Source organism: Ciona robusta, chromosome 5 (assembly GCF_009617815.1).
Source record: "Ciona robusta chromosome 5, ASM961781v2".
NCBI classification, from domain to species: Eukaryota; Metazoa; Chordata; class Ascidiacea; order Phlebobranchia; family Cionidae; genus Ciona; species Ciona robusta.
In genome coordinates, this window is record NC_143239.1 from 1618850 (window position 1) to 1631175 (window position 12326).

Here is a 12326-nt window from a genome sequence, read left to right on the forward strand (position 1 = left end):
GTAAGAAATGGAAATAAGTTAAAAACCGATTATTCTGAAATTGTTGGAGTACGTGGGTTCACGTCATCCTAACTTTTAAAACAGGAATAACATCTAATATTTTAGCACCCAAGTTTTAGGCTTAGACAGCTTTTACCCTGCAGTTAGATATATATATACAAACAAGCAGAGTCAAAGTATATTACATTTGCTACATTAATCAATGAAGTCAATGATTGCAATTTACCAATCTTACCCACATTATATTAAAATTAAAAAAATTAAAAAAAATAAAAATTGTGACACTTATAATTTTGCCCCTTATCTATTTGAGCATTACAATGTCATCAAAAAGATTAAGCCCTGATGTAATATAAAAAATAACCACCACTATAAGTACAAGCACCTGGTATAAAGCTGTGTACAGTTAATACCATCCCAGTTACAACAGGAGGACGAGGGCAATGCAAGGGAACACATTTTAATTTGAAGACAGAATCTTCACGAGAAATCCGATCATCAACATAATATTCCAACTCATCAGGATTCGATTCTTTCAACATCTAAGCAAAACAAAGTTGAAATAAATGAACTGGTCCATAAAAACTGGAACTTATTTGTATGATAGGACTATGTTTTTCAACATTTTTCCAAACCCAAACTTCATTGTTTTACATTTGTTTATAGACTCCTAAACCCCAAAACCCTTTTGTTTTATAGTTTTTATAAGCATTTATTGACAAATTTAATTCAAGGGGAAGATGCATAGTTACTAGTTAGTACAAAAAATTGATGTAACAGCTGTTTTACATTCATATTATTTTTGGTAGTTGGGTTAAAGTACCAAATAAATCCTTTGCCTAAATTCCATGCTTAGGGCTTCACTAACATAGATAAAATGCCCAGCAGCTGCAAATGTAATAGAAACAAACCTAAATGCAAATGTAATAGAAAACAAACCTCCCATTTAAGGTATCTGTTGCATTTAATATTCACTGTTGGCTGTCCATTAGAAAACTCATAGCCTCGTATACACTTAATGTTAATTATATGATCATAAGCAAACTGCATGTTCGTAAAGTCACTTGATTCAAACTGAGGGATAGTGTTCGGGGGTTGGAATGGTTGATCACATGACCATCTGTGATGTAATAATGTAAATGTTAGTTTGATTTTTTTACTCTGTTTATTGCAGACTTATGTAAAATACCATTTAAAGGTTTTTAACCTAAAAAGTAGTGAAAAAAATGAATGACGGTAACTTGCTTTATCCTTGCGTGGCCGGAAAATGACAGTCGTTATAACAGAGGTGTTTTGTTTCATGTTTTTTACACCTTATGTCAGCTTACGAGTTAGCATGTATGTTACTCTGTGGGTGAATTGTTTTGGGAGGAAAGGAATTTTTTATTTATTTTTTATAAGTGGCTGATAACTTGGACAACCAATTATTGACCACTGGGTTGGGGAAATTATCGTTAGGTGTCTTGTCCAAGGACACATAGACCCACAACAGCAGCAGCGACAAGCCTTGAACCCATTACTTCTGGGTTAAAGGCAGATATGCTAACCACTCTGCCATGGCGCCACACGTTATAAAAAAATGTTAAAAATTTGTGAAATATAGTATTTATTTACTAAATTAGTGTTAATAATGTTATAAACAGTATATGTAAAACAACAAAAATATTACTTACATTGCCTTTGTGTGACATACATGTCCACTAATAGGGTTAGAGCAAAATCTTGGTTGTAAATAATATTTGTGGAGCGTTGTTAGTGTTAAAGAAACACACCATTGTGGTATTGGTTTATTAGATGGAGAACTTCCATCTCTTCTTACACACCATGTGTCGGCTCTTTCAATGTTCTGTGGTTAATATGAATTTAGATCAGTGTTATTTTTTAAAAGAGAAAAGTTATAATGAATGTTTAAGTTAATAGTACTTAATGTTCTTCAGGGAAAAAGCCAGTCAGTATATTATGATGTTCCGTTTCATACACTTCATGTCTGTTTACTGATTAACACATTTGTAACTCTGTAATTTTAAATCCTTTTGCGGACTTTAATTTTTTTGTATGGCTGTCAATTGGAACAACTCCTAATGGACCACTGAGTGGGAGCAAATTCTGCCAAATGTTTTGCTCAAGGATACAAAAACTGCAAATGTGGCACTATTAAGCCTTGAACCCATAACCTCTGGTTTTAAAGCAAGTACTCACTGTGTCACCACTGTGCCACAGTGTTACCATATTATTAACACCAGGTGTTACGTACGAATGAATGTAACTTACTTTATACTCGCATGGCCGTAAAACGACAGTCGTTATAACACGGGTGTTATGTTTTGCACACATCGTGCCAGCTTACGGATTACCAAGTATGTTACTTTGTGGGTGATTATTTTTGGGGGGACTTTTTATGTGTGACTGATAATTTGGGCAACTAACTAGTGACCGCTAGGTTGGAGCAATTGCTCTTAAGTGTCTTGCCCAAGGACACATACGCACATTATAATAGCAGCGACGAGCATTGAACCCATTACTTCTAGGTTAGAGACAGGCGTGCTAACCAACTGTGCTTCAGTGCCGGGCAACTATTAACATCACATCAGGTTCATAACAGTTAAACGTTTACCTCACATTCCTTCAAGCCAGTCTTGGCATAGTTGCTTGGTTCGCTACATTCATCATTTTGTATAAGAGTGCTAGTTATCAATCCACCTTGTTTGTTGTGCATAAAAGTACATTGACACCATGCAGGTACTGTTGAAAAAAAGGGACATTTGTATGATGTACAGAAAGAAGTAGCAATTAGTTTAAAATGTGGCAGCATTTAGTGCAACCTTGAATATTGTAAAAAAATGGTTATAAAATAGCATTCAATATTTTAGAAAAGTTTAATGAGCTTTTAGTCGTCACCTTTAAATGTTTATTTCTAAACTAATAATAATTATTTAAAAAAACATGTCTTGTATTAAAAAGAATTTTAATATTTAACAAAAACCCATGCTTTACACATTAGGAACAAGAAAACCTACTTTCACTTTCCATGACTTGATTTAGATCAGTTTCTGAAGCAATTTCTGCGTTGGTTTGATTCTCTAAACACTTGTGCCCTTCTTCTCTCATAAAACTTCTGGTAAATGGAACAGGTCCACGGTTTACAATGAAAACAGAATCTAAAAGACAAATAATAGATCTGTGACCATTTAAATAAGGACCATGGCAAATATTTTATGTTTTTTATGATATATTTATGATTTTCATATGAGAATAATAATCATATACTACTGTTACATCTTGTAACTCAATCACTATATATTTATGTAGCATCAAAAAAATTTGCCAATATGATTTATAACATTAACCGTACATTATTATTATTTTTTTTTCCAAGTTTAGATTTATTTATAAAAAATAGTTTTCGTTTCTACCAGGTGGTTTAATGTTCCAGTGGCAAAGATAATGATTTAAAGTTTCCCACATAGTTGATTCACTTGGCGCGTCACTCAATTCCACCTCAGATAAGTCGTCTGAGATTGATAAGTAACCTCCGGCCTCCTTTCTATGAATAAATGGAAAAACATTGGCATTATATACTGTGACAATGATATGTATTATTAAAACACAAAGTATTATTAAAACACCTAAGAATACAAAAATGGTGTCAACTTTGCGTATGGTAAATTGCTTAAATTGTAAATGCTGTAACTAAAATCTGCATTTTTTTATTTGACATATGTTCAGTTTAAAGTATACAACATAAACAGTGTAGTAATTACAAATTTCCTAAATGATACCTTATGGGTTAAAATTAGTCTAACTGTGGTGAGTTACTGAATTATGACACACAGAACTTGACCTAAATATAACTGACTGACAAGTGTCTTCTTCCTAAACAGATTTTATTCTCACCTTAGTTTAACAGAATAAGCAGATTGTGGACCGCATGTAAAACTTTGATTGCTGGCACTAAACTTACAAGGTTCAAGTAAAACTCCATCAGTTTTTGTAGCAGTTAAACATTTGTCTGCGTAAGAGTCAGGTTATAGAAGAGTCAGAGGAAAACAGTAATAGAAAACTAAGGTTTTCAAAACATGCTTTGCGCCGTTGCAGTTTAACAAAACATATATTTTAATCATCTCTTCGAATACAAAATATTAAATTGATTAAAAAGCATAATTTGTTAAAAATACAACACTTTGGTAAAACCAGGAAAAGTAATAGATGAAAAGTTCCCACAGTAATATACGAATAGGTAGCAGATCCAATGGTTTGATACAATAATTGCCAATTATCGGGTATGCCCAAAAAAAGCTTTTTCTGCCAATTTGGCTTTTGTTACGAAATATTTTTTACTCAGTCTAAAAGAACAAGATACAACACTTAAATACGAACAAATTGTTCGGAACAATTAATAAACCCCATACCTGTATCAATATTATAGAGTTGGTCATGCGTTAACCAGGTCCAGTTTAAACCAGTTTTATTCTCAGCAAAACAGGATTTCATGAAAACTTTTGTTTCATTGGATTTACCATACATGCATCTGTTGGTGTATATTAATTTGTTTATTGTTGCATCATAATATAATCTCCATATATGGAAATAAATTGATAACAGTTATAGTACACAAGATATATTTGCATAATAAAACACACACTAGCGTAGAAGGTGGCCTATTTATAATTTTTGCTATTGCATATGTTTGTATGAATTATTGTGTATATTTATATTAAAAATTCATGTTGACTTGGAAAAAACAAATTTAAAAATTTACATACAAATAGAATAATAACAGTTATGGTGAATATATAACATTTGCACTATACAACAAACACACTAATGTAGAATATTACTAAATAATAGACACATCTGCACACTAAAATCTCATACCCTTTATAACTAATGTGTTAGCATGCGAAAGCAAGGTGTATCAAATCAATACAACTTTTAATATACTATATTAAAACAAAGTAATTCTAAATCACAGTTATCCACACATTACCTGTCAGGGGTTCGTAACCTCACATCGAGCGATTTGATTGGCTCATGGTTCCTGATCATAAACGACTGAAATTGCTCTAAATCTTTCAAATAAAGTTGATGATTGTGATTGATATCCACCCAGCTACGTGCTTGCATGTTGGTGGTGTTTGAAGCAATGTCTTTCACACCAAGCCAATATGTGATTTCTGAGACAGAACATTAATTATAGAGCATAGAATATAGTTGGTGAGACTATGTAGTAGGGTGGGGGAGGATGGAACACCTTTTCATTCTATTTTCTTGTCCCATTTGGTAGTAAACAAAGAACATTCAATAAATTTTTAAAACCATACCCTCGCAACTTCCATAGACATTGATATTTGATTGAAACATAATTAGGATATTTAGATATTATGTTCGAAAAGTGTCCCATTTTCCCCACAGTACTGTATATCAAATAGCAATTAATATTTAAAGAGCATATATACTTTTAAAAGCTCATTCTGCTTTAAACACAAAACGAACAAAAACCTAAAAAATACTAATTAAATATTTCATAAAGCTAAATAAATATAAAAAATAAGTTCGTAAAACAGGCATTACAATAAATACCGGTATAAGTTGCTAATAAAAGCAAAATTAATAAATGTTTAAAACTGAGATTAAATTTTGTTATTCCATACAAAAAAAAAAGCAAAAAAAATGATTCTGTACAGTAATAATTTACAATATTATATTTATATACTATTGTAATAATTATTAAATATAATATGAAGATATAGTAGGGTGGGGAAAGATGGGACACCTTTAGCACATAATATCCAAATATCCTAATCGTGTTTTAAACAATTAACAACGGTCCATGGGAGTCATGAGGATGTGGTTTTATAATTCTTTAAATGTTCTTTGTTTACTACCGAATGGTGAAAGAAAAAGAATAAAAAGATGTCCCATCTTCCCCCACCCTACTAAATAAGAATTGATGACAAAACACAACCAACTTCTAGCTGTAACGACTTGCGCAAGCAGCCATTTGATAAATGAATAAACCACTTGGTTTGTTGGTATGGCAAGATCACATGTTTCTAATGATTGATTGAAACTGAGGAAATGTTGATAGTGGGACATTGCTCGGTAACAAGCTGTAAAAATAAATATATTTATTTTGATTTAAAGAATAGAATGGACCTTTACAGATAAGTTATGCAGCAGAGGTGTATGAAATTTGCTAAAGAATTTAGGTACCTACGAAATCAATGGATTTGATATGTCTTAATCATGGAGTAGATTTAAAAAAGAATTATGGCAGAAAATTACAAAATTCAATTTTAAAGTTTATTACTTAGTTAAGAATCATGTTATTGAGTAAAAACCTCATAACTGTTTTATGTGCACCAGTGTTTGAGATTTAGTTTGAGGATATTCTATATTTACATAAACCCAATGTAACTTGAATGAATGAATGTAACTTACTTTATCCTCGTGTGGCCGGAAAACGACAGTCGTTATCACACAGGTTTAACACCTCGTGCCAGCTTACGAGTTACCATGTATGTTACTTTGTGGGTAATTATTTTTTTTTATTTTTTTATGTATGACTGGTAATTTGGACAACCCATTAGTGACCACTGGGTTGGAGCAATTGCCGTTAAGTGTCTTGCCCAAGGACACATACGCCCACAATGGTAGCAGCGACGAGCCTTGAACCCATTACCTATGGGTTACAGACAGGCGCAATAACCACTATGCCACGGCGCCGGATGGAACTTATGCTAGTTAATAATGTTCCAGAGAATTGAGTAATAAACTTACATCTGTTAAATGAGGTATATCCTTCAGGACAAGCAGGAAAACATTCATGTAAATAACTTGACCAACTTCCATTTGCTAAACATGTCACCTGTGTCAAACTAATCATTACCATTAAAAAAAAAAAAGAATATGATACATTATTATAATTTGTGTCCTTGTCCTTAATAAAGCATTTATATTTGTGGACAAAAATGAAATATTTGGTCATAACCATAAATTATTTGATGTCACTTAAGTATATCGCGTGACAGTCGTTTTAAAACACTGGTGTTCCGTTCCATACAACTCGTCTCTGCCCACTTACTAATTACCACGTTTGTAAGGGTAACTTTTATGGAGTTTTTATATTTTCTCATGGTTTGGCTGACAAATCGGAAAACGCATAAGCACCAACAATAACTAATAGTTGATATAACGCACACACGCAAACTTTATATAGACACAAACAACAATGGAAAGCAGTTGTTTCAAAACAGACATATTGAGAGAATAATTATAACATAAAATATAAGAGCCTAAATACCATGAATAAAACAGGGCTATAAATTTACCTTGTTTTATGTAATATTAAGTTCTAATTACCTTTATATAATATTTTGCAATTTTTTATATTTTGCAAAATATTTATTTAGTTGTAAGTAAGTCCCAATTACCTCAATATTAATCCTTGCCACATCCACCATGTAACCTTCCACACACTGATACGCAGCTTTGCTACCAAACTCATATCGTGTACGAGGAGTCATGAAAATAGCATTAGAAACATTCACAGGCACAGGGCAGTAGATTTTACGACATTCGATCAGTGCTGGCGACCAAGTACCTGGAAGTAACTGGCTTATTAGAAATAGCTATAAACAAGAAAAAAATTAACCCAACTTAATATAAAAAAAAACCCTCCAAAAAAAATCTATATTTATTTACCCATAAAGTTACATAAGTGGGCATGAGGTGTATGAAGCAGAACACCTGTGTAACATAACTACTATTGTTGTTCTGCCACAAAAAAATAAATAAATCCATTTCAATCTGTATGTAAATGATATCTGAACATTTCAACTTACCATCTGCTCCACATGTCAATATTTGAGCGTTGTCTCGATCTGGTAAACTTATGTTGTAACCTGGTTTGCAGACTAGTTGAATTTTAGAGCCAGTAGCGTACATGTATGAAGGGCTGTAGTAATCAATACTGGCTAACTTCATCCTGAAAAATTAAATAAAAATTTTGATAAAACTATAAATTTTTGTTATAAAGATACCAAACAAATAATTATAACGCATTGTGTAAAAAAACAAAATATCAACTATTTCTGCCAAGAGAATTGAAAAATAAGACCTTAAACATTTTTATATAAGTATTACAACTTACAACTACAAGAAAATTATCAATACATATTTGTCCAGCGCTATGGTATAGTGGTTAACGCGCCTGCCTGTAACCCAGAGGTAATGAGTTTAAGGCTTGTTGCTACCATTGTGAGCGCATGTGTCCTTGGGCAAGACACTTAATGACAATTGCTCCAACCCAGTGGCCCTTAATGGGTTGTCCAAATTATCAGCCATACATAAAAAAAAATAATAATTACCCACAAAGTAACATACATGGTAACTCGTAAGCTGGCACGAGGTGTTAAACCCGTGTGATAACGACCGTTGATTTCCGGCCACGCGGATAAAGTAAGTTACATTCATTCATTCAAAAATAAATGTGTAATAACCGGTAATAAATAAATACCTGTTCAGTTTAAGAGAGGTGAAAGAACACACTCCAACACATTTCTTAATCAAAGCACAATACTGAGGTACGTTACGCCGCACGTAACACCACGGTTTCATGAACGTACGACTTGGGTTTGCACACCGGCGATGGTCAGGCCAATCCAAACTACCGTTGTAGTATTCACGCCAATTCATGCAGTAGCCACGCCCCGTCCAATTCATGTTCCCTGTTTAACAATCATGTATTTGTTGCACTGTTAGAAAGAAAATGTCTGCTACAAAACTCTTGTACTGGTAAAAAACGGTCAATTTAAATTTGAGAAAAGTTCGATTCACAGAAAAACTGTTAATCTATAAAGACCGAGTTCCTATACATAGCATGCAAGGAGACCTAAAATTTATGCACATATTGCCCAGTTACCCTGATAGCATGACTGGCATAGTAAACATATATCTGTGTGTTGCAATGGCCGAATAAATGATGCATGACCATAACAATACATGTAAAAAATCCCGGGTGTCTGCAAAATACACACCATAAAAAATAAACTTTTTTTAAGCTTCAATATACTAAGCAGTAACCGCAATTAACATTGAATACTTTAATTCAAACCTGCATAATTCAAACCAACTCCATAATAACATTCAGCAGGTGTTTGGCATGTGAAGGGAAGAGCTTCATCACCCAAACTAACCTCCCATGTTTGTGTGGATGTATGTAGTGCTACTACAGCAGGTAGTGGACATCTAAATAATGGTGAATGTATATTGTAATGTAATGAGTATATTATACAATACATAATAATAATGTTATAGTAGAGTGGGGGAAGATGGGACACCTTTAACACCTAATATCCTGATCGTGTTTTAAACAATTAACAACGGTCTGTGGAAGTCGTGAAGATACGGTTTTATAATTCATTGAATCTTCTTTGTTTTACTACCAAATGAAAAGAGAAAACTAAACGAAAAGGTGTCCCATCTTCCCCCACCCTACTATATTATAACTTAAGGAAGTTACTTTTGCATTAGATTCCTATAAAGCTGTTGGGTCTATTTATGTCTTAGCATTTTTGTTTTCTATATTTATGTCTTATTTGCCCGTCGCTGTAGCACAGTTGGTTAGCGCGCCTGCCTCTAACCCAGAATAAATTCGTTACATTTATAAAATGACATTTTGGAACATCCATTAGTGATCAACCGACAATGTGGTATGTGGGAATATATCGAAGCATGTATTTTCATATATGTTTTAAATACAACAAAAAAACAAACCTTGTTAATATCAGGTCAACACTGTTACAATCATAAACTCATTCATTTTTAGACATGTTCCAATTATATTAAACAAACCTTGACACTAAGCAATCCTGCCATTGCACTGTAGGTTTGAGCGTCATACACCATGCGTGGTCCTCGGATTTTTCGTTTAATATCTTAGTAGGTGGGCCGGGTGGTCGACGACATTTATTATCACGAAGATCAGAGCTCACATATTTCTTTGGGTTGAATGGGTGCCGGTGTGGGACCTTTGTATTGTATTAATAAATTTCTATGATACAATGATAACAGAATTTATTCTATTCTATATCTGTGGTACTGTTTTGTAACTGTGGTAAATTTTCGTTTTAACAGAATTGTACAAATTTTATTGAACTTGCAATATACAAAAAAAATTCCATTAGTTATATACTTAAGTGATTTTATAAGTTACTCTTACAGAAACTGGTGATACTAGTTATTGCTGAATATATATGACCCGAGAATATTGTTAATAAACTCGATTTTTGTTTAACACTTATGGTAAAGTGTCTAATGGGTGCGTAGATTATTAGATGGCACTACAGCAAAAAAATATAAAAAGAGAAATAAAGAAAATCACAAACCAAAGATTTCCATGGTTGGCACCTTATACCATCTCTAGTCCATGACCTGAAATACAGTAAATAATATGAAAATCATGTTATCTACTAACATATTCCTAATATTCCAACTAGTAGGATGAATGAGTGCTAACCAATTAAATACTAACCACTGTGCTGCCAGACCAGACCGTTTCCAATGTAACGCATAAAATAATGTACGTTGCAAAATACCTTGTTCCTTTATATAACTTCATCTTGGTCCACGGTAAAGTACAATCTGCCATCTCTTCAACATTTACCACGTTGCCACGTAAAGTTAACGCCTCCCATTTATCAGACTTGGTTTCCCTCTATAAAATGTAAATTACTTTATCCTAGTGCGGCCAGAAAACGACAGTCGTTATAACACAGGTGAAAAAAGAGAATACGTTTTTATGTAAGTGTATAAATATTTAAGATCTGCAACTTATCTTGTAAATAAAACGTTTTATGAATAAAATAGGCAACTTTGGTATTTAAATAGTTTGTTATACAACATACATTAATAACTACATTATATTAATATCATTATATTACTTTACCTACTGTATTACTTCACTTATTATATTACTTCACCCAATATATTACTTCACTTATTATAACCAATATATTACTTTACCCAATATATTACTTTACCCACTGTATTACTTCACTTATTATATTACTTCACCCAATATATTACTTCACCCAATATGTAACATTACAAATATCTTCACACTACTTTACCTCCAACACAAGCACCATGCTCATATTCGATATCGGTTCCACAGCTAGTCTGTACCGAGTATCTGATGCGAGATAAATAAAATCTCCTGGAAGTTGGTTTGGATCCCGAGGTTTCGGACCTTCTTCTATCATCCAGGATTGATGTTGGAGTCGGGATGTGGAGCAAGGGAGGAGAGTTATCTCGGATGAAGAATAACCTTCAGGCTCAGCATCCATACACAGGTCGAGGTTACGATGTTTTATTTGCGTCAGAAGGCCTTTGGATTGTGAATGTATTAGTGGCGTCAATTACCGGACTAGCATTAGCATTAGTTATACTAGCATTAGTAATATAAACTCTATACAGTAGGATGGGGGAAAATGGGACACTTTTTAACTCTATTTTCTCGTCCCATTCAGTAGTAAACAAAGAACAATCAAAGAAATATGAAACTATGTCCTCATGACTCTCATGGACTGTTGTTAATTGTTTAAAACATAGTCAGAATATCTGGATATTATGTGCTAAAGGTGTCCCATCCCCCCCCCCTACTATATAAATATTTTTCAAAAAAATGCACCACATTAAAATGTACAGTTTAACTAAATGATGAAATGTATTTAATCTTTAATTCATTTTTTATTTAAGAATTCTGCTACACGGCCATTACCAGGACTAAAACTAAATAAATATATTACCAAAAAAATGCAAAACATTAAAATGTACAGAAGCCTTTTAACTAAATGATGATATGTATTTAAACTCGCATTAATATTTTGTTTAAGAATTCTTCTTCACGGTAATTACCAGGACTATCTTTAGCATTATAAGCAATGGTTCCCTTGAATTTAGGCAAGAACTGGCCAATCTCCGAAAAATAGTACATCAAAGAAATTACCTGTCAAAGTCCATAAGAAAGCTGGGTCTTCAATTTTACATTCCATAAAAATAATTCTTATCCTTGAATTGTTAGTTAGTTTCCCATTAATTATAGGATAACCACATAATGTAAGATTGTCTGTGTTTTGTATCGTGAATGAATAGCCAAGCGATACGTTAGTTGTTGGAGGGGGTATGTAAGGTACAAACTCCCAATGCATGTCAACTGCTCCAGGGGTTGGTGTTAAACATACACTGCTTAAACCTGTTTAAAGAAAGTTGGTTATTAACATAATAACTTATCAGAGGTTAAGTCAGTAATTGCGAAATTCTTT

General features: G+C 33.0%; 1 protein-coding gene across 1 annotated transcript in view; it reads right to left on the bottom strand.

Moving 5' to 3' along the window:
* Positions 1 to 12326, bottom strand: part of LOC149735422 (uncharacterized) — a 56123-nt gene that overhangs the window by 34468 nt on the left and 9329 nt on the right. Inside the window, exons 14-33 of the mRNA XM_089877859.1 lie at positions 12011 to 12256; positions 11133 to 11389; positions 10599 to 10717; positions 10389 to 10434; positions 9856 to 10031; positions 9116 to 9249; positions 8519 to 8729; positions 7845 to 7987; positions 7434 to 7603; positions 6781 to 6868; positions 5970 to 6110; positions 4988 to 5174; positions 4410 to 4528; positions 3895 to 4009; positions 3414 to 3544; positions 3018 to 3158; positions 2615 to 2742; positions 1674 to 1846; positions 940 to 1120; positions 386 to 542 (exon numbers count right to left, since the gene is read on the bottom strand). Of these exons, the coding sequence (XP_089733985.1) occupies positions 386 to 542; positions 940 to 1120; positions 1674 to 1846; positions 2615 to 2742; positions 3018 to 3158; positions 3414 to 3544; positions 3895 to 4009; positions 4410 to 4528; positions 4988 to 5174; positions 5970 to 6110; positions 6781 to 6868; positions 7434 to 7603; positions 7845 to 7987; positions 8519 to 8729; positions 9116 to 9249; positions 9856 to 10031; positions 10389 to 10434; positions 10599 to 10717; positions 11133 to 11389; positions 12011 to 12256 (3063 nt within the window). The remainder of the gene's footprint in view (positions 1 to 385; positions 543 to 939; positions 1121 to 1673; positions 1847 to 2614; positions 2743 to 3017; positions 3159 to 3413; positions 3545 to 3894; positions 4010 to 4409; positions 4529 to 4987; positions 5175 to 5969; positions 6111 to 6780; positions 6869 to 7433; positions 7604 to 7844; positions 7988 to 8518; positions 8730 to 9115; positions 9250 to 9855; positions 10032 to 10388; positions 10435 to 10598; positions 10718 to 11132; positions 11390 to 12010; positions 12257 to 12326) is intronic.